The sequence below is a fragment of the Homalodisca vitripennis genome, chromosome 2, assembly GCF_021130785.1.
Source record: "Homalodisca vitripennis isolate AUS2020 chromosome 2, UT_GWSS_2.1, whole genome shotgun sequence".
Taxonomy (NCBI): domain Eukaryota; kingdom Metazoa; phylum Arthropoda; class Insecta; order Hemiptera; family Cicadellidae; genus Homalodisca; species Homalodisca vitripennis.
The window spans coordinates 177,976,946-178,003,678 of NC_060208.1; the positions used below are offsets into that span (position 1 = coordinate 177,976,946).

At 32.2% G+C, this 26,733-nt stretch overlaps 2 protein-coding genes across 3 annotated transcripts in view; one reads left to right on the top strand and one right to left on the bottom strand.

Moving 5' to 3' along the window:
* The window catches only part of LOC124355092 (non-lysosomal glucosylceramidase), a 56,351-nt gene extending 44,293 nt beyond the window's left edge, over positions 1-12,058 (bottom strand). For both annotated transcript variants that reach the window (XM_046806037.1, XM_046806036.1), the window contains exon 1: positions 11,895-12,058. In XM_046806037.1, coding sequence (XP_046661993.1) covers positions 11,895-11,897 — 3 coding nt within the window. In that variant the 5' untranslated portion in view covers positions 11,898-12,058. The remainder of the gene's footprint in view (positions 1-11,894) is intronic.
* On the top strand, positions 1,524-25,647 carry LOC124355093 (28S ribosomal protein S29, mitochondrial). Its single transcript, XM_046806039.1, has 9 exons — positions 1,524-1,775; positions 10,058-10,167; positions 13,029-13,242; positions 15,030-15,122; positions 17,383-17,519; positions 19,903-20,063; positions 21,146-21,287; positions 23,803-23,895; positions 25,396-25,647. Exons 1-9 carry the CDS (start codon positions 1,757-1,759, stop codon positions 25,579-25,581), a joined length of 1,155 nt encoding a protein of 384 aa, XP_046661995.1. The 5' UTR covers positions 1,524-1,756; the 3' UTR covers positions 25,582-25,647.
* Positions 25,648-26,733: the final 1,086 nt, after the last annotated feature.

Genomic DNA, 26,733 nt, shown 5'->3' on the forward strand with positions numbered 1-26,733 from the left:
AAAGAACAAAATTGTGCCCTATTCTCTGTTCTCTACGGGAAAATATCAGTTGTCTGGACCCCTCACCAAACATTTTTTCCTGGCTACGTTCTTGTACAGCAAGCCTTCCGGCTGACGGAGAAAGATAAGCTCAAAATTCCAGGGTATGTAGATACATATGATTAAGGGGATAAGAAATGATATTACAAAATTTAAAACATTGAAAAGACCGTATTGATTATCTATGACTGAAACTATGTAGTTGAATTTTTTTTTAATTAGATTTATACGTACATTTGAACTAAGCAAGTGGATCTAAATAGATTGGGTTAGTTGATCTGTCATGCTCAAATATACCATTACTTTCAATAACGGCTCCAATAGACAGATAGTGTATGAAATTTAATTTTAATAGAGGTTTTAGTAGTATAAGTACTTCTAGACATATCATAGGTAAGTAACCGTCGTATGACGCTATTCTTCTTAATTCTATGGATATACGGTATATATGGTAGGTGTAAGGGGGTTACAAAAATATTTACTTTTCCAAACCTCTAAGAAAGTCTTGTGTCAATTTGAAAACAGAATACATATTGGACATTTTATTAATCAACTCTGAAAATTGGTTTGATTGAAAATGCTTTAATGAACTTTAAGGCGAACTATTTTTATGTATACATAAGTAACAATAAAAGAGGACATTGTAGGGGCTCTAGAAAGAATCGCAAAAATATTCCAGGAGTTTGATAATTAAATTATTAACACTTGCACAGATGCGAATGAGTTTGATTATTTTTTTTATATATCGGTTGAAGACAACGTAAAATCTTATTTGCTATTTGCCAAGTCAAATACTTTCTGGTTTATCAGTCTTTCTTTTAATTATTATTTAATATATCAAAAGCCACACTCTTTTGATTATTTCTTCGAATAAATTAGGCATAGGATTTTATTGTATCAAACTTTCTGCTTTGATGGTTAAATAAATATACCCTAGTGATAAATAAGGGGGAAAAATATATTTTTGTACATTTTAAGATTTAGGAAAATATTGAAGATCTGTAAAGTTAACGTGAGTCAATCGATTGATTATTTTGCTTTTGTTTTTATGTTTTCCTTTTATGATTAACATTGGAACTTAACATAAGTTTTCCACATTTTAATAACACTTCGTATTTCTTAGATTGTACTTAGGTTAACACTTTTAATCGCTCTAGAACAAAGCATTTGCTTTATTTCCAAAAAGCTATTAAAATAATATTTAGTTTAGACAAGACCAATTTGTCTAAAGAACTTTGCTTATATAATAAATACATTTTATGTCCTAGCAATTTGAGATTTTTTTAAAATAAATCACAACTTTTCAGTTGTCAGAATGGTATAAGAATATTGCTTACTTTGTTCTCAGTGAAACTTTCGTTTAAAACCATAACACAATGTTTTCTTAGAACAAAATTACCATAACACATAGAATATTATTAACAGAAACCAAAGATATAGGATCTCTATTATAATTCTATTATTAGTCTGTGGTTGAGATTGTAATTTTTGTTGTGTCGTCTGTAGAGTGTCGAGTGTTGCTCATTCTGATTTGTAATTGGACAATAATGGTTATAATTTCAGGTTTTTATTATGAATTGAATGTTATTATTCCCTATATATTTTACATTTTTAAATCAATTGTTTATTAAAGCTAATTAAGTTGGGTTTTCGAACTTAATGATTCATATAGTCTTTCTATATTGAAACAGAGTTTAGTTAGGTTAAACTACCTAGGATGTCTTCATTTAAATTTTGTAAGTATACATTAATCAGTACAATTTTATCGTGTCGTTTTACTATCATTCTAATATCTCTAGTAAAGTACTTCAAATAGCTGTATTGAAGTATCAAAAGGGTTGTTGTTTTTCAATAGGTTATATAGTGCTGCAGTACTCGGGTAGGGTACGCTAAGCTGACCCGGTTTTTTATATCTAAGAATGTTGTCATCGATACCTAATATTCGCATCTCAAATCCTAGACTATCAATCGATATAAAAGTATCTTTAGTCCTCAATAACAATCATATGTTTTTAAATTAAAATATGAATTTAATATTTACATTGTTGAAACAAATTATTTTAACAAAAATTAGGAAAACTGAAGACGACCATATTTGCTCCTCTCACAGTTACAGTTTTGTTTCTATCCCACAAATGTCACATAATGGGTTTTTCAGTATGAGTCCAACATGTTGAAGCCACAAAAACAATATTATTTTATTTATGTCTTATCATCTTTCAAAGCAATGTCGTGTAGTTTTCTAAAATTGACTGCCATTTTTAATAATAAAAATTAATTAATTGAAGAATTGAAATATTACCCTACGTGTATTATTTTAAAGAGTTTACAGCTGTTGATATAGACTATTTAAGTTAATAGTTCAAAATAATTAATCAGTATCGAATGATTATAGCGATGGTTACGATTAAGTAATATCGTTTGCCAATTTCGATATAAAAAACCGGGTCCGCTTATCGTACCCTACCCTAAGTGCTCTCTCATTTTTCATTCATACTAATGGGACCACAATGTCTTTGAAGTTATTGGGTAGACTTTAATAAGCAGCCTACATTCATTATTCGGTTGTTTTTAACGAGTGTTCGACGTTTTTATCCGAAGGCATAATTCGATATTACAATTTATTTAACTTACCATATGATTTCACCTTATTACTTATAGCAGTTTTAATGTAAACATGTTCAGCAGTGAATGGTTCGATGTTTTTATTCGAATGAATAATTCAATATTACGATTTAATTAACTTAGCATATGATTTCAACTTATTAGTTACGGTATAGTAATTTTAATATAATAAATAAACAGCAAGAAGTAAGTAATATTTTGAGACTGAAAATGGTAGGTGAATATAAGGAAAATATGTGACGAGATATTTCTCACAAGTGACGAGATTAGTTTAAGTGGCGGGGAGACTTTAATAAGCGGCCTACATTTGTTATTCGGTTGTTTTTTTGGACAATTCAATATATTATGCAACTTCAATATGTACAAATCGTACACAATAAGGTTTAACCCTTCCAACGCGGCTAACGCCTAAAGACGCGGAACTGCCAATGCTTTAAACGCGGATTACGTCTACAAACGCAAAAGCTTTACTTATGAAATGGCGAAGAATTAGTTGTTAAAACTTCCGTAAGAGACCAGATCGATGTTCCTTTCGACTGTCGGGACTAGACAAAACGCTTTGTCACCGTTGGTGGACTTTGTAACGACAACTACTCGGGTTGAAAGCAATCGCCGCCATTTTTTGTATGGCCTGTGACGCGGCATACGCCTACAGACGCGTTCGTTTCATTCAGCTGTTTAACTACGTGTGTGTTGGTCGTATGTTGGTTACATTGTTAAACAAAGTGTTTTGAATCAGTCCGTTGTAATTCTTATACAATTATCTTATACAATTCTTATAAAATTGTTTTTACTAACATTTAGTATAATTTTTTGTTATAATGGCTAATCCAGATGATCCAAGTTTTGACAAATGAGCGCATTTTTGGTATAATATGTGTAATATTTTTTTTCAATTATTTGTTTTGTATTTTATACCAGTTTCACCATACAAGTCCAGTTTATTTATTCTAAATAAATAAGGTTTATAAGTACAATATTTGTTTCATTTCCCTTGTAGGCTATCATATAAATAGTTTGTGTTGAATTTCACATTATTACATTTCAAAATCTTATACTGAACTTATTTATTTTATGTACTAATTATACAAGAACTTCAGTTACAATTTACTCATTATAAATAACCTGTATAAATGTAATGTAATCTGTCAAATAGTGTTGCTATGTACATTATCCTGCAATGCAGTTTATTCAAAATTTCAAATATTTTCGTGCGTATAAAATTTTCAAAAATATGTAATATTACATGTTTATTATTTTTTCTTATTAAGGTAATACCAAGGTATATGAAACAAAAATTAGCATTGGGAAATTTTAAAAAAAATATTTTTTTATATCTTAGCGTTTGACAGTAATTTAGATTAGCGCTTTAAGGGTTAATAAAATACAGGAAAAAGAAGAATCTCATACATTATAATTTTAAAAACAAATTTAACACTAACATTACAAAAAAACAAAACTAACTATGGCCTAGATTAAGATATCAAAGAAACCTTACAATATTAATATCTTACCCAGCTAGATATCAATGAGTAACCACTTTTATGGACTGGTGCGAAACCCACATGTTGAAGCAAGTTAAACAAATCTCGTCACTTGTGACAAATATTACATATTCTCCTTATATTCACTGTCATTTTCAGTCTCAAAATATTACTTACTTCTTGCTGTTTATTTATTATATTAAAATTACTATACCGTAACTAATAAGTTGAAATCATATGCTAAGTTAATTAAATCGTAATATTGAATTATTCATTCGAATAAAAACATCGAACCATTCAATAAAAACAACCGAATAACGAGTGTAGGCCGCTTATTAAAGTATATAACTAAAGTCTATCCTAAGTGGCTTCAACATGGACGTTTGGCTCCTGGTAACCCATGGGTAGAATTCTTTCCTCCATTTCACAAAAGCTGTTACTCATTGCTATCAAGCTGGACAAGTTATAAATATTGTAAGGTTTCTTTGATATGTAAGTCTAGGCCTTTGTTCGTTTTGTTGTTTTGTAATGTTAGTGTTAAATTTATGTTTTTAAAATTGTAATAAATGAGAATAACATTTATTAATAACATCTTCTTGTTACAGTAATCTATTATAACTCTTATTGTGTACGATTTTTTCATATAGATATCTCCACTAAATAGCTTGGGAAGACTTTAATAAACGGTCTACACTCGTTATTCGGTTGTTTCTGTTGAATAGTTTGATATATTATCCAATTTCGATATGAAAAAATCGTACACAATAGGAGTTATATATATATATATATATATATATATATATATATATATATTTAGAGATATGAACTGCCTCTAACTAATCGATTTCCTCAATCAATAGATTACATTCGGTAACATGTACATACAGATAATTAATTTTTGAAAATCAATAGGTACGGTCCTAAGCCCTATATTAAAACCAATTTGTACTAATAATTAGAGAAGTTTTTGAGTTAGAGTTATATCATATATGCATTAATATTAAATGTGATTTACTTATCACTGATCTCTCCACAAATCACTTTTATTTCAAAATCGATAATTAATTATGAGATAAAGCCTTATATATGGAATTTATCTTAGTAAATTAAAAAAAACTCAGCAACTTATTCTAGAAATAAAAATAAAACGATTTTCTTCTGTAAAGCCTGCATCCTCCAAATCACGAGAATCAATGTCTTCCAAATACAGCCACAGACGTTGTAAACTATTCATATTTAACATGTTTATTATGTGATTGTTGAAATTAGTAACTATGGTTATTAAACATTCAGCAAACTACCATTCAAAATTCAAAGTGTTAGCGTGACACGTAAATAAAATTTGAAATATTTGAAACATCCACTGGAGGATAACGACGACAGTTCACAAGAAATATACTACACCTATACATGTTATCTCCGGGTCTAAGGTATTTTTTTCAATATTTTGTACATTTGGAAATCAGGCGGCCGGGAACTCTACCCATGGCCCGAAATTCCCAGTTGAAGAAGAATTAAAACTGACACCAACAGTCTAAATTTCAGTGAGCGGCCGGGAACTCTACCCATGGCCCCGAAATTTCCAGTTGATGAAGAAGAATTAAAACTGACACCAACAGTCTAAATGTCAGTGAGCGGCCAGGAACTCTACCCATGGCCCCGAAATTTTCAGTTGATGAAGAAGAATTAAAACTGACACCAACAGTCTAATTTCAGTGAGCGGCCGGGAACTCTACCGATGGCCCCGAAATTTCCAGTTGATGAAGAAGAATTAAAACTGACACCAACAGTCTAAATGTCAGTGAGCGGCCAGGAACTCTACCCATGGCCTCGAAATTTCCAGTTGAAGAAGAATTCAAACTGACACCAACAGTCTAAATGTCAGTGAGCGGCCAGGAACTCTACCCATGGCCCCAAAATTTCCAGTTGATGAAGAAGAATTAAAACTGACTCCAACAGTCTAAATGTCAGTGAGCGGCCGGGAACTCTACCCATGGCCCGAAATTCCCAGTTGATGAAGAAAAATTAAAACTGACACCAACAGTCAGTGAACGGCCAGGAACTCTACCCATGGCCCCGAAATTTCCAGTTGATGAAGAAGAATTAAAACTGACACCAACAGTCTAATTTCAGTGAGCGGCCGGGTACTCTACCGATGGCCCCGAAATTTCCAGTTGATGAAGAAGAATTCAAACTGACACCAACAGTCTAAATGTCAGTGAGCGGCCAGGAACTCTACCCATGGCCCCAAAATTTCCAGTTGATGAAGAAGAATTAAAACTGACTCCAACAGTCTAAATGTCAGTGAGCGGCCGGGAACTCTACCCATGGCCCGAAATTCCCAGTTGATGAAGAAAAATTAAAACTGACACCAACAGTCAGTGAACGGCCAGGAACTCTACCCATGGCCCCGAAATTTCCAGTTGATGAAGAAGAATTAAAACTGACACCAACAGTCTAATTTCAGTGAGCGGCCGGGTACTCTACCGATGGCCCCGAAATTTCCAGTTGATGAAGAAGAATTCAAACTGACACCAACAGTCTAAATGTCAGTGAGCGGTCGGGAACTCTACCCATGGCCCGAAATTCCCAGTTGATGAAGAAGAAGTAAAACTGACACCAACAGTCTAAATGTCAGTGAGTGGCCAGGAACTCTACCCATGGCCCCGAAATTTCCAGTTGATGAAGAAGAATTAAAACTGACTCCAACAGTCTAAATATCAGTGAGCGGCCAGGAACTCTACCCATGGCCCCGAAATTTCCAGTTGATGAAGAAGAATTAAAACTGACACCAACACTCCAAATCAGTCATCGGGCCCGGACTTCAATGAAAGCACCAGAACTCATATAAATAACAAATTACTTACATGTCAAACAATGTTTTCCCCAGTGTTAACTTTTGAATAACCCTCTAAAATTTTGGTGATTTACTGTTTATAACTGATTATTTCAAATTTTGTAATAGATTAGTTGTCTCAAGTATTGCCTGTACTTGGGGGGTGGTGGAGGGTAGATCTGAAATAAAAATGTTGATATTATTTATTGTTATTATTTACAACACTCATGAAACTAAAAATAATATAACTAAATTTAATGAACTATAAATGAAAATTTAATGAATTAATAATTAAAATATTACTATAAATAGTTTATTTAAATTTAACACTCATATTTTTTATATTCTGGCTAAATCTGATTATGACTAATGGATACGTAACAGTTTGTTAAATCGTGTAAATATAACACTTATATTTACATCCAAAACCCTTAGTATGTGTATGAGTGTGTGTAATGCGTTAAATTCAGGTAACAGAGTCAGCATTTAAAAATTACACAAAAAACCGTTGTATATCTGACGGACGAAATTGCTGGTGGAATATTCCTACACAGAGTACGTAATTTAAAAATTGAATTTAAATAAACTAGTTGATTCTTGTTGTAAATTACCCGCAACGGATTACATCTAATAAAAAGATACCATACGCCTAAAACTGCGTTTATTTAGAGGTGAAGTTAGGAGGATGCGATTTTCTTAGCGACAAGTAAAATCTAGTGTTTATTTATATTAACTTACTGAAAAAGAAACCACCTTCAGTGCAAAAATTAAATCTTCAAGTCAATATAGCGGAATATAACTTAACAGCCATTTAATCGCATACATTTTAATTTATTTACATACCATGACACCATGTATTCTATTGTTATTGGTAACCGATAAAGAAATAGAAAAGTGGTGATGCTGCGATTTTTCAATCAGGAAGAGAATATGGGTCAACACATATCTATGTAGGAGGTTGGAAGTTCAATACCAGCAGTGTATTACCCTGGCGCTTGGTCTTCAAAATAGTCCAACAAGAAAGACTGCTATGTATCTGTGTAGCATTGAGGTCACGTCATCGTTATTGTGGATTCTGTTAGGTACGGCGTCAGTATGACAAAGCGTAATAATTTATAAGTAAGTAATAACATTTAGTTTTATCATATACATTTTTTGCCGAATGTTAAAACAGATCCTTAAGTAATATTTCAAATCTGGTTTAGCACATAGGCCTCGATGAAGGTAACAGTGACTGCATTTGATACTGGGAAAGTACTAGACTTTGAATGTCTATCAAAGTTTTGTACTGCCTGTGTGCAAAAATCTAATAGGCCTCAACAAAAACAGACATTACATAAAGAATCAGGTCTTTGCTGCTTTAATTATGCTGGTTCTAGTGGCGGAATGGAGGTTGCTGGAGCTAAAGCTTTATTTCCTCGTTCAGAGGAAAAACTTCGCCTTCGCTATACACAATATTTAGGGGACGGCGATTCCAAGGGGTTTGCTGCAGTACTGGAAGATAGGCCATATGGAAATGATGTACATATTAGTAAATTAGAATGTGCCACGTTCAAAAGAGAGTAGGCACAAGATTGAGACGGTTGAAGGCTGAAACAAAAGAAACTAAGTTAGCTGATGGCTTGAACCTTGGCAGAAAAGGACGGTTAACTAATACTGAAATAGATCACCTTCCAAACTACTATGGCAAGGCCATAAGAAATAATACTCATGATGTGGGAGGCATGGAAAATGCTATTTGGGCTATATACTACCACAGAATTTCAAGTGACGATAAACCGCAGCATGAACGTTGTCCTCTTGGACCTGAGTCATGGTGCAAATACAACAAGGCTAAGGCTTTGAAAACTTACTACACCCATGACCATGTAATTCCTGTTCCTGTTATGAAGGCCATAGAGCCTGTTTTTAAGGACTTGTCAAAAAAAGAATTAATAGAAAGGTGCACACATGGAAAGACTCAAAACCCGAATCAGAGTTTTAATAGTACCATCAGGCAAAGAATTCCAAAAACTGTTTTTGTTGGCTTGGAGACTCTTAAACTTGGAGTCACTTATGCTGTGATATGTTTTAATGATGGCTCAAAGGCAAAATGTAATGTCTTGGAAAGACTTGGTTTAGATCCTGGTAAGTTCATGATTGACGGCTTGAATAAGTACGATGAACACAGGGTTCGGAAGGCAGAAATTGAGGCACAAGAACAAAACAAGAAAAAAAAGGAAGATGAGAAGACTTACAAAGAGAAAGAAGGAAGATGAGGAGGAGACTTACTGTGCAGGAAGATTTTAATAAGACAAACATAGTTTAAATATTGTATATATCAAACTTTAAGTGCGATTTACCGACATTTGTGTTTTTTTAAGTTAAGGTACGCTTTACAAAAAAACTATGAGATAACAACATGAAATTTGGCACAGATGTGCTTCACAATATGGTAAGTAGTGCTTGATACTTATTTTCTTCATAAACTAAGTTATGGTTTAATATTTTTAGTATAAACTTAATAAAAACATTGTAATAATGACATCAAGAAACCATTGTTATAAAGACAAGTAATATTCTCTGTATGTAAAATAAAGTCTGTTCTTTCTAGTAATGTAGCTGTTGTAGGTGCCCGGTAAGAAAAACTCTTCCAAAAATAGTAGCATCTGGATAATGTCAAAGTACTGAAGCACAATACAGTAACCAACCAAAGAGCGACATTACCATTTCAATCATTAAAAAAAAACATAAGTATTTTTTATTTGTCTCCCTTAAAACTGCATATAGTTTTGTTCAGGAACACGAGCAAAATTATATTAATAACGTTGAAATTTTGATTGGCATCTCCGGCTGTTAATTTTACTGATACCATTAAAATAATCATCTGTTTTACATATATTGGTACACTAGTTTTTAGTTATTTGTTTGATAACTCAACCATTAATCGATTATTTAGGGGGACCATATCCTGAAGCCCACAATTTATTGATTTTAACCAGCTAAATCTGCTCATGTTGTCTATTATGCGAGGTTTATTTTAAGTAATAAAAGTTATTTATTATTATTATTAATATACTTTTATTATTTGCAGTACGCTCTACATTTGCTCTTCAACTTTGCAGCAGAGGGTTTTCTACAGAAGCTGCAACTGCAACCTTTCAACCGACAAAAGTTGCTGTCAGAACCTCACAGAGTGATCCAGTAAGTAGTAACTTTTTAACAAATAAATAATGGTTAAGCATATAATAAATTAAATTAACTTTCAGACCTGGTGATGCCATGGTGGTGTCATACAAATGACACTATAAGTACCAACAATATCACAGTGATGTTACGGATGTTTTCTTTTAACCCTCTGAATTTTTTATTATATATCTTTTTGATATGGAAGACTTTTATGTAGATATCTAAGAATCTCAAAATGACTTTGGTTTTCAAAAAGTTTATGAAAGTATATTGATATAAAAAGAAATCTTGTGCATGTGTAGATCTAATGATAAAAGGCACCATTAAACCCTACTCTGATTTTGTGGACAATAATTATCAAATGTGTATATTTATATTTATCATGAATGTAATTCTGAAATGGTTACTACAAAGTTACCTATATCATTCTTGTGGTTGCCAAAAGTGTATAAAAAGGGCATTCAAATGAGAACTGTGTCAGCTGTACTGTTTCATGAACATCCGAGATGTGCGCAAGTTGGTATTACTATTATTGTGAAAACTGATTCATATGGTAGATATCAAGACCTTTTATAAAACTGTAAAGTTGATTACTTGTCAATTTTTACGTTAAATAACTTTTTCACTGACATGCTTATTCCTGAAATAGTTAAAATAATAGAGGAAATAAAATCTTAAGAAATAACAGAATTGACTAAAGTAACTTTTGCCTGTTTAAATTGACTTTATGTTTTGTGGCAGTAACTTCAATGAGCAAACTGAAGGGGCAGTAATACAGTCACTATTGTCACCTGTAAAAGCACATTTTGGAAAACACTTGGAGAAACTTTAAAGCTAATAAATTGGGAGAATTATTATCACAAAGCTTAATACTTCTTAATTTTCATACTTGTGTTTATTGGCAGGATTGCTTCAATTTGGTTTGAGCTAACCAGACTGCTATAGACCAGTTTAGTGTATGAAAGTGCTATAAAAATATTTAACAGATATCAAAAGCTAAATCTTATCATCTCATGGGCATTTTCCTCCAACAACCTTGACGGGAAGCCTGGTGCTAAAATTAAATCACCTCTGATCACCACCAACTGCTTTATCATTGCTCTCTGCTTTGTGCTGTCATCATACGGTTACTTTTAGAACTGCTAATGGAAATGCCTATTGATAGTAGTATTGTTCTCGTTCATTACATGTTTTTATGCCTATGTAGGAGTAATATATGAAATGTTACCAATCTCTTCATTGGCAGTGAAAGTCATTTTTCAACACAATTCCTTCAAAATACTTTTGCTGTCTTATAGAATTTTGGACCTATTAACTTCATGCAAGTACTGTTTTAATCACATATTCTTATGTTGTTTTTACAGTTCTTTATGCAATACATCATGTGCTGTTGTTATTTTAATATAAGAATACATACAAACATGTCTTGTAAGTGTGTATAAGTGTTATCTTATAGGCTTAATAATTTTTCAAATACCATCATGTTATAGATAACCAAATAGTATTTACAACGATATATAATGTGTAACAGTTTTGTTGGAATAAAGTTGTTAAAATAAAAAAATGTGAAAGTTTTCTCCCGTGGCGGATCAGCCCAATAAATTCAGCATAGTAGTTCCAGAAGCGCATTGCAGAATTTCGAACAGAAGAGGGTTATGACACAGTTAACTTTTTTATATAATTTTAATAATATAATACAAACATGTAAAAACTGAACTGTTAGTACTTAAGTGTTTTCTTACCATTTTAGAGCAGTAGATAGCCTAAATTGTACCAATCAACACTTTATCGTTTAATGAAATACAATTTTTTAAACTATTCCTTTGTAATTTTTAAATAAAAAAATAAAACGGAAATGCTTCAGAGGACATGTGTGATAAACAAAAAACAAAACACTTCTCAGACACCAGTAAAAGATAAATGATAAAGATGTATCATTGTTCTACTTATATAAACAAGTTCTTATCTTTAAACTTACTATAATCTCATTTACAAGGTTTATTTTTGAACTACCTATTCATTTATTCATGTTTTATTTTGTTCATAGTTACAAAACCAATCTCCATGTAATAATAAAAATAATAAATTCTGTTGAAAGATTATCTTGGTAGTCTGGATTTATTTATATTTTGAAATATCTTTAGAACTTGCCAACATCAAATTCTGTTTTTACAGGTAAATTTTTTGATTCCATCTCTTACATCATAATATTCAAACAGTAATTTTTTTCTACAGTTTAGGATGAATTTAGACTTAGTTTTTATATTGCCACTATTGAAATTGTACATGTTGTACTAATTATTGTAGGTATGAAGTGTAAATTTGCAGTACATATTTTGCCTTTTATTTATATTATGCTTATTTTGTCATAACTTTATATTTTATTTTCCCAAACAGAGTATTTTGATAGAATACCATACCGAATTGATATTTTTGTTTTGTAGCATTGAAGACACCAAGTTTTTTTAATTAATCTTAACAGCTAACTAAACATCTGAATTTATTAATATTAACATTCTCAAAAAGTATAGGTGTAAAGTTCACCTTTATTAGATAACACTGTATTCGGCATTCGCATATTTCTAAATGCATATAATTTACTAACATTTAATACATTCTAACTTTACTTATTTAAAAACTGCATTTTATATTTTATGTACGAGTAATTTATAGATGGTTTTTATGACACACAAAGATAATTTAAATTCAATTCAACCCTATTCAATCAGCTCTACCCCGAAATAAAACAGAACACAACAGATTGTGTTATTACTTTATTATATAGTCAATTTATCATATACAATGCTGCACCTATTCTCCTTTTACCTGTACTGTATTCTACTAATATATATGTGATTTTTTTTTCTTTTTCCTAGACAAATCACACACAGGATGATGTGGGGAAACTGTATACAATGCCGAAGGGCGTGAAGGACAAGCTGTTTCCAAAATATGTTTTACCGTTGTACTTTGAGCGGTTGTGCGATACGTTTCATGAAACAAACATACTCGTACGACAACCCGCCATAGAGCTCATAGACTACCTGAAGAGAGCTGACTACAACCGTCCTATTATCCGATATGTTATTTGTATCCTTTAATAATTTTATTTCAACATCTTTAAAGTTAAATAGTCACTGAATGTAGTGCAATGTCATATATGTTGATGACGTACAATGTGTTAATACTTAATAAAGAAATCTTATGTATAAGAAATTTAAAAAATACATTGAAAATTAGCTTTTTAAAATTTTGCCTTAATGTATATTCTACAAGAAATTTATTAATACAAGAGCCATATTAACTGAGACCCATAGTCGATCTGGTTATAGGATATGTTCTCGGCAACAGAAGAAGAGACCTGGCTATCCATTAAGCATATGGGTATTGCCTTGGCTTGTGTAATGCAGTATTAGTAGTACTTTGCTCCAAACAACTTCAGATTTTTAACATGAACAGGTCGTGTTATATTAAAAAAACTAAATCAATGTCTCAAAGCGTTTCAGTTACTAGGGTTTATTGAGATCCTTATGCTTAACCCTTGCACTACCAATGCTATAATTTGTTATCACTTTACCGCCTTGTGAACTGACAGAATCGTAATCTGTGGTGCATTAAACATGATCCATAATCCACTAATATTTCATCATAGTTCTGATAATCCTCACTTAAAATTTAAGTACGTAATGTAATATTAATCACAGATTCCACATTTTCTACTAAATAATTTTAAATATACCTAAATATTTTTCTTTTTTTCCTCTAAAAGTCAAAGATTGCTTGCGACACAAGCTCATGAGGTTTTACTATTTGACAGCGTTTTGGTTATATTGTTTATTTTATGGTTCTATTCTTAAAACGGGAATGCTTTTTTTAATAACTGATAAAATTCAGAAGGTACTAATATAAATTTGCAAAAAACCTATGAACCTGTAACTTAGAACTTCAAGGGTTAAAGGAAACATAGTTTTTACAAAAAAAGTATGGTTTGTGAATTACATAAAGATATTTTTACTGTCTTTTGTTTATTTTGAGAATTTATTTTTGGGTCTGTATTTGTTGGTAATAGGCATGTATAAAACTGTATTTTATTAATAAAAATGTATTGTAAGAATGTCAGTGAGCAATTTTGCCCTTTTATGATGAGTTAGCTATTGATATAAGACCAGTTTGCTTGCAGTGGGGGTTGGATATTCTCCTTCCCCGGCTGTTTATTCCCTCTTGAGGTCCTCGGCTACGTTCTTCTATCCTGGAAATTATCCAGGGTGGTGTTTATACCAAAGCAGGGGAGGTCTAGCCTGGATTGCCTAGGTCTTTTAGACCGATATTTCTGTCCTCCTTTCTTTTCAAAACCATGGGGAAGATGATTACTAGATTTGTTTGGGAGGGATCTTTCTTGGAGTGCTTACACTTCAGGAAGATTATGCGACTCACAATTCAGTCTTGAGACGTGGTATTGAACGTCAGATATGTGACTGAATAAGGATCCTCCTCGCTCAAAGGGTGGTTACTACCACTCTTATGTGAGTGAGCATCATACAAGAACTATGAGGGGTTGTCCCCAGGGTGGCGTCCTTTCTTCTCTTCTGTGGAACACGTAACGGGTAGGAGGAAAGTGCTCAACACCTGTCCTGCAATATCCTGAAGATGCCCAGTGTCAAAATTGATTGTTGATATTAATAATTTTTATTGATAATAGTTTTTCCTTTGTGTATACTGCATCATATTATAAAGTTTAATTTGTGATTTAAGTAATACTTAAATTACATTCACATAAATTTCTCCCAAAGTGCTATATTAGTACAATATTCAATAGTAATTCACAATAATTACTTATTAAGATCAGATCAACAAGTTTTAAGCTTAACAGATCTTAGATGGAAAATATGGCTGTGGAAAAACATTGACACTCATCCATGCCATGAACTACGCTTACAACAACAACTTCATTATAGTGTATGTCCCAAGTGGTGAGTATGTTTCTTTTTCCTACCATGAGTTTGTAACAAGCTTTCAGATTGTGACACAAGAATTATTTAATCTACAAGTTTCATTTGACACATTGGCCGTGAATCTTTTTCAGCGGCCTTAAAGTGTAGTTATCATACACTTACTAATATCAGTAAAGTTCTTGAAAATGTTAACTCACAGTTTTTTTTAATATTGTATGTGTCACATTTGAACATGAAATAATGCACATAATTATTATGTTATACGTTTTTAAAGTAATTTTTATGTAATTTACTATTACTGGTAAATGAATAAAAAATGTCCAATATTAATTTTATTATTGCAAGGCCTTTCGAAATCAATGATTCCGTCATCAGGCACTTCACTTCACACATAATTTATATACAGAGTGAGTTTTATGTCCTGGCACACCTGGATATAATTTAAACGGCCCGAGATATCTATGTGAAACCTTGACCCTACCTATTATAACATTTTTTTTTTAATTTTTCAAGTTGTTGAAAATTTTGCTCCCCTTTTCTAAAGGGGGGTAAAGGGGGGCAACTAAACATTTTCAAATACAAACCCCTATCATGTGACCCCTCGTTTTAAAGGGAATAAAAAAAGAAATCCATTAATGTAAACTAGAGGTCTCTACATTTATTTTAACAGATTTTATGACAAATTTACAATTGAGTAAAGGGGGGCAACTAAACATTTTCAAATACAAACCCCTATCATGTGACCCCTCGTTTTAAAGGGAATAAAAAAATAAACCAAATAATCCAAACTAGAGGTCTCTACATTTATTTTAACAGATTTTATGACAAATTTACAATAATAAAATCAGTAACTGGCTTGTCCTGTTTATCGTAACATGAGTCAACACTAACGCAAATTCTAAAAACAGTTACCTGTTTTAATGTAGCAGGTGTTCAAACTGTTCACCTTCGGCTGTTTGACAGTGTGCTAGACGTGTGTAAAAACTAGAGACATGATAGGGGTTTGTATCTGAAAATGTTTAGTTGCCCCCCTTTACTCAATTGTAAATTTGTCATAAAATCTGTTAAAATAAACGTAGAGACGTCTAGTTTGCATTATTGGATTTCTTTTTTTTATTCCCTTTAAAATGAGGAGTCACATGATAGGGGTTTGTATTTGAAAATGTTTAGTTGCCCCCTTCACCCCCCTTTAGAAAAGGGGGGCAAAATTTTTAATAACTTAAAAAATTTAAAAAATATGTTGTAATAGGTAGGATTAAGGTTTCACATAGATATCTCGGGCCGTTTAAATTATATCCAGGTTGTGCCAGGACATAAAACTCACTCTGTATAAATATATATTTATTTATAGAAACATGTGTTTTTAGAAAATGCTGAATTCAATGTTTTATTTGAACAACAGATAGTATGATATGCTTATTTTATACTGTGCATATGATAATAAATTAAAAGATAGGCAAAGTACAAGACACCAAACTCTTTGTTTTGATTGACATGACAAATAAAGGAAATCTGATGCTCATGTAATAAATAATGACATAAATGTACTTTATAGTAAAAAGTGATGATGAAAGTACTTGAAAGGTTTCATAAGTGTTGATTGGTTTACGCATGAATCTGACTCTTCACTTCCTCATAAAGATAATATGAATAATCAGTGTAAACTTTCAGGAAGCATTCATAGGTCAAGCAGAATTGTATTATTTTAAATGCATTAATGAGATGAGTGCAATAATATACAAAGAATAAAAAAATTATACAGGACTAAAAAGTGTTGGCCTTTTAAGTTTTAACAAGTTTTTAAGTATTGCATACTAAACTGGCTTTATTATTTTATAAAGAAGGTGGTGGATGAAAAAAAGAAATAAAACATTAATTCATGATTTAGAGAACTACAAATAATGAGTCACAACTAGTCAATGTAGTCAACAAATTTTACTTGCCTTTGAAGTGGTATGAGGGAGAAACTTCAGCATCCAACACGTAATTTTTAGCTCTATTAATTCTAAAATTATTTTTTATAAACCTAAAGTAATATATTTGTATATATTATATACATTTATATTTTATATGCATATATATAAAATATAGGCCTACTAAGGAGCCTATTTAGTAACTATTAAAAAATAACTTGAAACAACAACCATTTTTCATGATGGCCATTTGAAAAATAACATATCAAGCTGTTCCAGACTTTCTCAATTCTTTGTACCATATATGTTTCATCGATAAAATGTAATAATGTACTAATGAGTGTTATGTCGTTGCTGTTGCCCAGTTTGGAGGTGGTTCCACTGGTCCAGGGAGGTTGTCACAGCAGAAAGAGATCCAGCCATCATTGACCTGCCTCTGGACGCTTCAACTTGGCTAAAACAATTTGACTTAACCAACGCAGAACTCATTTCTAAACTTGATGTAAGCTTTTTGTGCTAATTTATTTATATAACATCAGTTTTTACATAGTTAATGTTTTTGAAACGGTATTTCTATTAAATAATCATTAAGTGGTGTTTATTCATGACTAAAAACTAAACTAAAATTCAATATTTGGTTTTAAAAATACTTTATTATTTATTTGAAATCCATAAAAAACTAAAACACAATTTTTTTAACTTCATCTTCTCTTCTTCAAAAGAAACCTTATAAATATAAATGGACTATATCCAAAAAATCTTCATTTACATGATGCTGTAAAATGAAAAATCACTTTTGTTGCAGCTTTTGTCCTATAAGGCATCTTTGTATTATTGAAATAGTTTTCTACCGGTTAGCCAGACATGTGGTTACTTTCTTTTGTTGCCTGATAACACTCTCAAGATTGGTGAGAGTTATACCTCTCTACAATAGCAAGCCACATATCTTAGATGTAATTAAAAAGAGCAAAGTAGGCAGGCAGACTTGCCTGTTTATGTACAGCCTACTTATTTTATCATGCCTATAATTTGAATCCCTAAGCGTACCTTTTTACAAAGTTGATTATTGTGAAGTTTTTATCCTAAATTTGAATCACTTGTGATTCCAAGATGTTAGGTGTAGTTTTTTTTATCTGTAATCCATTTAGTGCTAAACCTACATTTCTATGATTGGTAGGTAAATTCATTTACACTGTGTTTATTTCTGTTAGAATTAGATTGTTGGAAGAGCAGTATTGTTTGTATACATTCAATATAGTGTTGAATTTCTCTGTTGAGGTGACATATAAGTTTATTTGCCAGAGTGAGAATTGTGTATACATACATAGTAATCATTGGATTGACACCCAGAGTGGCAACATATTGTAACCAGTAAATCAGTTTGTTTTAAAAATCACTTGATTCAGCACTGATCTTTGTGGTATTCCTGTTTATATCAGTGAGTTCTGATTGGACCTTTTGTATGGTGTTGTTCCTTGTGTACTGGATTTCTGCAAGATGCATTCTTTCACTGAGATAGCTCTAGAACCAATTTGATGCTGTCCCTATTCTGAACTTTTAGAGCACATGACTGTGGTTGAGACAGCTAGAAATGTTTGAATGGAACTTAGCTAAAATCCTAAAACGAGGGGGTTTTATGCAGCCCCCATTTAACTGGTCTAAGTTGTGCTCAGTAAGTTGATGAAGGTAGTGTTTGTTAATTTTTCCATTTATAAATCTTTGTTGTTGTTAGTGTTGATGAGTTGTTAGTGTAGTCTCAATAATTTATAATCAAGTTGAAATGAGAATGATGGGTTAGAAACTACCAATTTATACTTCTTCGGTTCACTTTGGTACTTTGGATTATTTTCTTGCAATTTTGAGATGTCCTGAGCGAATTCCTTGTTGAAGTGATGTATTTGATATCATTCATTTGTTAAAAATATAGAAAATGTTAACAAAGTTAAAAAAAAAAAACAGCCTTCATCACTATTTAATAATCATATAGGAAAATTGTGTTCTTGTCCAAACTATACCAGTTGTGTTCCATAATTCAAATTGTATATAGACCCATACAAACCCAAGTAGATTCAGTAAAACAGAATTAACATAACAAAGGCACCAATACACAATATAATACATAGTGGTTGTTCATGAATTTACTAAGCTTGAAAACTACAAGCTATCACATTGTATCTATCCTTTATGGCAAATACACATATTAAAGACTGAAGTACACAAAGACGTCTGACAAAATAGGTAGGGTATGGAAAAGCCTGTCAGTTTTCACAAGGATAATCCATTCTGCTGGTAATGTAACTAGGACTGTAGAACACGTTTTGTTTTACTGCCCAACATATTATTTGAAGAAGGATGTTTGGTTTCCTCACACTAATCCATTTAAGTATCCTTGAACTGTTTGTAAGAGTGTTAGATCTACTATCTAGGAAAAATCTGCACTTCTAATTTCGGTATGTACAATAGAACTCTTGGTGAAGTACTAGACAGTGTGCTGTTTCATAGAAGACAAGTAGTGGTAGCCACTGTCTTAATCTGAAATATAGTTGTGGGATGGTTCTCACTGTTTCAAGTAGACATTTTATATGCCCCTGCAGAATTATTTGGAACCTCAAGATTAGTGCGCTCAGTGTCGTTGTTTTTTTAATTTAATTTAATTTTTTTTTTTTTATTATACAGATCTAAAAAGAGAGCACTTGTTAATTTTAGTTGTTGACTAGTTATTGACTAGTACGCTGAACACTGCACTCTACCATGGCCGTTCAGGAGACAAAATGCAGAGTATCTTAGAACATTGAATTTATTTTGATTTATAGTCAATTAATATATTTTTCATTAATATTTCATGTATTATACTGTATGTTGTGTTTTGTATTAAATTGTTGTAGCTGCGACTCAGCAAAACACAAGAGTGGTCGCCCAGAGAAAAGACTGTGGAAGGTTCATCACTGAACGAACTGGTCCTTTTTGGAATGAACAGAGTAAAGTATGCTTGTCAGGTGATTGATGTTCTACTCAATGAGCTGAAGAACTATGCTCGCCAAAACAGGTAAAAATATTAGGAAACCGTTAATGTTGGGGAGGCATAATTATCACACCACATTGTATAATAATGCATGCAATATCATAGATATATAAAAACTGGCAGTATTATTCTAGATTTACCAAAAAGGGCTGGAATTTAGTTAATTAGTTATTAGTTAATTTCAACTGATAAATCATTTTATTGAATGGGACAATGAAAAAAATCAATTCAATTTGTTGCTAATATGATATGACTGCCCACTGTGTAGCCAACTGACTGGTTGAGAGTCTTCCATTCCAGTGAGATAACAGAAAAAGAGTATTTCATTGTAAATACTTGTTCTGGACAATTGTTTACTTGGTTAATGAGAATGGCCAAATGTCACCATTAAAAAATGAGAATGGCCAAATGTCACCATTAATTAACAATTTTCTCTCTATTACTAAAAAGCTTCAAGAAGATGTAATATAATTGATATTCTGTGTATGTTTGAAAATTAAAATCAAAATAAAGCATAAGGGAATGTAAGTTAGTTGTCATAAACGTTGACTAATAGATATGGTCATATAGGTGTAATATTAACAGAAACTATATGTACTTCAATAAGCAGTACATTTATTATTTTTACGGCATTACTAATTTGTACAGTTTAGTGCATAGTTAACTCTGAATTGTGTTTTAAGCTGTTATTTATGTTGTGTAAATTGACAGACAATGCATTTGAAAGAAATTTAGTGCAGAATATTGTTACATGTTATAAATGTTCTAGCTGTAATGAAACAATCTTGAGGTTTACTCCATAAAAACACTTTTATGGCCTTATTTTTTATTTCCGAATTATGGGGAACACGGAAGTGTTCACGGATCAATTATATTTTTCCTAGGGCGTGCACTTTCAATTATCTGCAAACAACACTAAGCGCACTTAAATGACAAAATGTTGTGAGGTTGTATTCATCAATATAAAGTTTACACTGGAAATGTTAGCTGATGCCCAGAAATGGTCATGTTGTCAAGGCCAAAAATATTAGCAGCAAACCTCTTATATGGCCTTGCTCTTGAGTATATTCCATACTGTGTTATGTTACATAAACGTTTTGTTGTAGTTGCAAGGTGTTTGCTGCAATCGATGGTTTCAATGGTTTCTTCCAAACCACTTCCAGACTGAAGACTCCAGAAAGAGTGCGACTGGTACCATCCAATGTATCTCTTACTCACAGTTTCAGATCTTTTATCAAGAATGATTGGGTAAATATCAGTTTTATTGGTGATTTTGTTGTAAAAGATTCTTTGAAACTAGAGAAATTGCTCTCAAGGACAGAGTTAAAATAATGACAGACACTAAGGCAAGTAACTCAAAACTTAAAAGTTTGGTTTATCTATATTACTACAAGGGCTGTTCAGAAAGTAAGGAATGTTTTGGAGTTTAAAAACCCAAGTACAAGAAAAACACATTATTATATACATGTGAAAGAGGGACTAAAATACAGTGGAGTCCCGCTAATCCGAACACGTGTAATCCGAACAGGTCCAGGAGGAATTATTTATAACGATAATGAACAGTTATAGGAACTAATTACATAAAAAATGAAAATGGGTGCATCATTTCGTACATAAACAAAGAAAACTTTAATTAAATAGACATACCTGTACAGTATTTTATTAAGACAAATTGTGTACGGTACAGTACATAAATAATGAAGTTAAATACAGCACCAAATTGAAACTTATAGGTTAAGTATGAGTTAAATTACTATATTAAGAAGTGAAATCAAACAAAAATTGGACGTACAGTACTGATATTATTATTGAGTACAATATTAATATTGTTAAAAGACATAAATTCAGTTATTGTCTTCTGTCGCATTGAAGAGAGTTTATTGGATGACGCGTAGTTTCGTACAACTATTGAACGCGTGGACCCGTACAATATCCAGTACGCTCACATTGCTTAACAATAAAACTCTCACACTAAATACGGTAAATGTGCTTAGTATTCACAAACACATTTATTTGTCAAGAAATACAATGCAACAGTAAGAAAACGTGTTTTAATAAACAATGTTGATAATTCTATAACAAAATAGACCCATCTCAAGTTTAAAACCGTATTTTTTTGTAATTCTGGCTAATCCGAACAATCACATAATCCGAATAGGGCTCGGTCCCAATTAGATCGGATTAACGGGACTCACTGTACTACTTTTCTACATAATCACGATACAAATTTAGGCACTTATCATAGCTTTGAAATTCCTGTGTCATACAATTCTGCTGCTTGTCATCTCAGCCACTCAGTGACTTGTACCTGGAGCTCCTTATCGTTGTCAAAACGCTGTGTTGCTATCCAGGTCTTCATTTTCAGGAACAAGTGAAAATCACTTGAAGCAAGATCAGGACTATACGGGGGATGAGGAAAACTTCCCAGTTTTACAAGTTCAAGAGTTCTTGTGTACGGTTTGCTGTGTAAGCTTAGACATTGTCATGCAAAAGAAAAATTTGGATAATTTTCCGCAGGGCTGTTTTGGACAGCCCTCCTAATCAATGTTTGGCAGTACCACTTAGAGTTGTATATGCGGTTGCACCACGCTTGAGGAATTCAATAAGAAGAACACCTTGCATGTCCCAGAACACTGTTGCTATGATGTTCCTAGCCGACAAAGATTGCAGATAATTCCTTTGTTTTTTAGGGGAGCTTGTGTACCCCCACTCGATGGACTGTAATTTTGTCTCACAATTCACATGTTTCACCCAGGTTTTGTTTCCTGTTCAATTCGATCCAGTAGTGATCACCATGATTGTGACAGGCCTCCAAAAACGTCAAAAATGCCCCCATTTGTTCTTTATGGTGATCTCTAAGCTTTTTTGGCACCCATCTTGCACAAAATTTGTGGTAGCCTAGCTTCTGTGAAACAATTTAAAACAATAAAGTCCGTGAAACTCGTAGGAAACATAGAGAAAGCTCAGTTATTGTCAAACGCAATTTTTCTTTCTGTCAATTGTGGCTACCAGACCGTGTCACAATGCTCGAAAGTCCACTCTTCTCTCGATGATGAACGTTTGTTCTGCCATTTTTAAACTTAAAGCACCACTTCCTAACAGAACTTTCAGTCATTACATTCACTTTCTTGCACACTTAACACAGTTTCTGATGAATGTCTATTGGTTTCAAGTTTTGGTCAACAAAAAATAATCACAGATCGCAGTTTTTTTCAACAAAAAATAATCACTGGCAGGATTTTCTAAGCAGCACACATTTAAAATTTGAATATATAAAAAAATTACAGTGCAGAGATGTTCCCATTGTCATGGAACGCATGGACGCTTTATGAGGTACCGAGCACAACCAAACCAATGTATATGCAATTGACACGCGCCTATCCGCGTCAGGTGGAAACGTTTCTTACTTTCTGAATAGTCCTTGTATATTGAGCTATAAAAGTTTTAAAAAAATGCTGTTACAAATAGTATTGCCAACTTAACTAAATATTGCAATAACCCATATGTGTGACAATTTAAGCTTTATTGCAAATTCTTCCAATAGTTTTATTTTGCAAAAATAAATATTCTCTTAATTCACTTTTTTTTTACCAACACAAATCAGATGCATCATCAGCATACATATACAAAAATATGAATCATGAATTTGTAATATTATCTGAGTAGATTTGTAAAATATTATGCAAATGAAAATTGTATAAACTGGAAAAATGTAGAATTATAAAACACATGTGTTTTACAACTGTTCTGTGGTGTTGACCAGAACAACGGTGCTGCAGTTCTGGTGGCAGACGATCATGCCACAGTAAAAGGTCACTACAAATCTCATCTTCCGTTTCATTTGCTGCAGAAAACTGTAAGTATTTAAGCAATACTTGTTTATGATTTTATTGTTGTATTGCTCACTATTGTATAGACAGTTACTCATCAATATTCTAACGTAAGTCCAGATAATGTGACATGCTATATACCTGATGCTCAAAGATGTCATTCTTTTAATGGTTAGTCACAGACTGACAAGTTGACTACAAACTAACTAATAGAGAGACAATAACAGAGTTATATTGAAATTTTCAACCAAACTGTGACTTTGAACATTTATAACTCGGAAACTTGTGAACCGATTAAGACGAAATGTTTATAAAGATATGTATACAATACTACTGTAATTGAATATGTAATTTTAGAATAGTATGAAAATAGAGTTGTTATTAAATTACTGTCTTAACTTTTATTCCTGGCTGGGACTGGATGGTCTACAAAATTCAGCATTGGCCACTTTACGGAGCTCTTAATCATTATCTTGAGCATTTAATTTTGTAAACCACTATTTATTTATTTCAACGGCAATCGCCAATTTTATACAAAGTAACAAAAAAAATAATTATGGACAAGATACATTTAATTTTTTTAAACGTTTAATTTTTAACACAAATTATATTGAGCAGATTTTGTTCATTTACTGTGGCCGGTAACGTCTTGTTTAAAATGTGCAAATTGCCAGACTGCCCAGGGCGGTGTTGCCTCGTAGTGACAACGGATGACATCAAACTAACTCAGTACAGATCTGCTCAGATCTCAGCATCTCACTCACTACTGTGACAAGTGATCACGTTGGGACTAAGATACTTTGTATGGGTTATTTTTTCTCGAGTCTGTCCTGAAAGTACTGGTTACCACCAACAGAAAGCACCCAGTACAGGTTACTGTTTCAGGTATTTTTACGATGCAGATACTTGTAAATGATACAGGTGTAAAGTACTCAAGAATTTTTTAGCAGCACAATATGTATTCATTGTATGATTTGAAATCAGTACGAGTACATTTTGTACTTGGTTACTGAAAGTACTTGGATAGCCACAAGAAATACCTAGAGTTAACCTCACTTTCGTAGTTAGTGCGTGACTGGGAAATTAAAATATCAAGCGCTTTTAACAAAATTGAATTATTATATGTGCAGTGTCGAGTATTTTGTAAATTAAGATAGATTTAAAGTTTGAATCTATATATTTCATTATGATTTAAAGTTCCAACAGAAATCTTATTTTTAGTCGAGAATAGATTACTAAGCGATTGAGTTTTTAAATATAAAATGCTCTTGTGGGGACATATCCCTTCCCCCTCTCCCCTCTCACTCCTCCCCATCTGTGCGCCCTTGTGTAATAGTATAAGGACAATGTTAATATAAGAAAAATGAATAAATATTAGTATCATCCCTTTATTGTTTCTGATTCATTATAAAAGTGTTTAAGAATAGTTAAAATTAACTATTAGGTTTTTAATGGAAGAACTTTTGAAACTGGAAAGTTGTATTTTATACAAGAAATATTTCACAGCTCTTTTACTTGTGTTGCAGGGTGTGGAATCTATTGATCCGTTCATTCCAATAAACGTTCCAGTGTACTCTCCTCTGGAGTTCCAGAACTATCTGGACTACCTGGAGGAGAAACGGTGGTTACAGAAGCCAGAGGGACGGGACGAGATCGACTTTATCACACAGAGAAACCCAAGACTGGTCAACACATACTGTGCTAATCGATAGGTTTTGTTACGGTAGCTTAGTTTAGTAAATTTATCATGTTTATAAATCAAAAGTGGTGTATTCTGATTTTTCCCCTTTTCTTGAAATATCTTAACAAATATAAATAAACCGGTGTACACGTTTCTCGAAATCCAGAAGACTGTAAACATAGTACTGTTCAGCAACAACATAAATAGTTCATTAGTATTAGTCTGACAACATAGCCTCTATTTAATACCAATCTTCAGTAATTTTCATAAAATCCAATGGTGACCACGGAATAGTGCCGTTCAAAATTGTGTTTAACTTGTTCCAGGGTTTCATCAAAGGAATTTCTCAGAATCATTTATATCCATTCAGAAGGGTTTAGACTCTTGTGGTACCACGTAGCTTGGTTTTGCTAATGACGATATTGCTCTGTAGAACTAGGAAAGTGATGTGTGGTCTGCTCCAGAAAGTGGATGGATTTCTGTGTTTCAACATATAAAGCAAATCATTTTCTAACAATAACTTCCCGTTTTTAAATTGATAACAATGAGAAAGGGTACCATTTTTAATGCAACTTTAATAATTCATTAAATTTTATATTTTTCCTTGATTTTTTGAATAGTTTTATATATACAACATGTACATTTAAATTTGCTAAGACACTCAAATAAATTTTACAATTATATGGTATAAGATTTATTTTTTCATTTTATATTCTTATTTACTAATTTAACTTTTGAAATATTGAGTTTCTGCGTCATATTTTTATCGATATACTACTCTTTACTCCCTTTGACAGTTATGAATAAAATAAAACCTATCTACAGAGATCTACAGTTTTTATTAGTAATTTAAAACTCTGGTTACTTAGGTAGGGTATAGGTGTTGCAAGAACTCTTTGGTGATGCTGGTGCGAACTGTGGGCTAAAGGCGTGTGATCAAATGCGGGAAAAAAAACCCGATAAAAAATCTTAGAGATGATAAAAAATTCCAGAGTAGCAGCAAGAACTAAGAAGAGGGATCTGGAACACTGCAAGAATAATAAGGGCTTTATAGCCTTGGAATTGATGATGTCTGAAAACAGATAATTATTACTCTTTTGGTTTGAAATACCAAAATCTTCAAAATTTCAACTTTAGCTAAATTGTTCTCTAAAATGCTTATTTTTCATCATATATTTCTTTA

What these genes read in the sequence shown, in the direction of transcription:
- LOC124355093 (XM_046806039.1), top strand. An exon ending in GAACCTCACAGAGTGATCCA is followed by an intron (nt 10,168 to 13,028) that starts GTAAGTAGTAAC and finishes TCTTTTTCCTAG; the next exon opens with ACAAATCACACACAGGATGA. An exon ending in TATTATCCGATATGTTATTT is followed by an intron (nt 13,243 to 15,029) that starts GTATCCTTTAAT and finishes AACAGATCTTAG; the next exon opens with ATGGAAAATATGGCTGTGGA.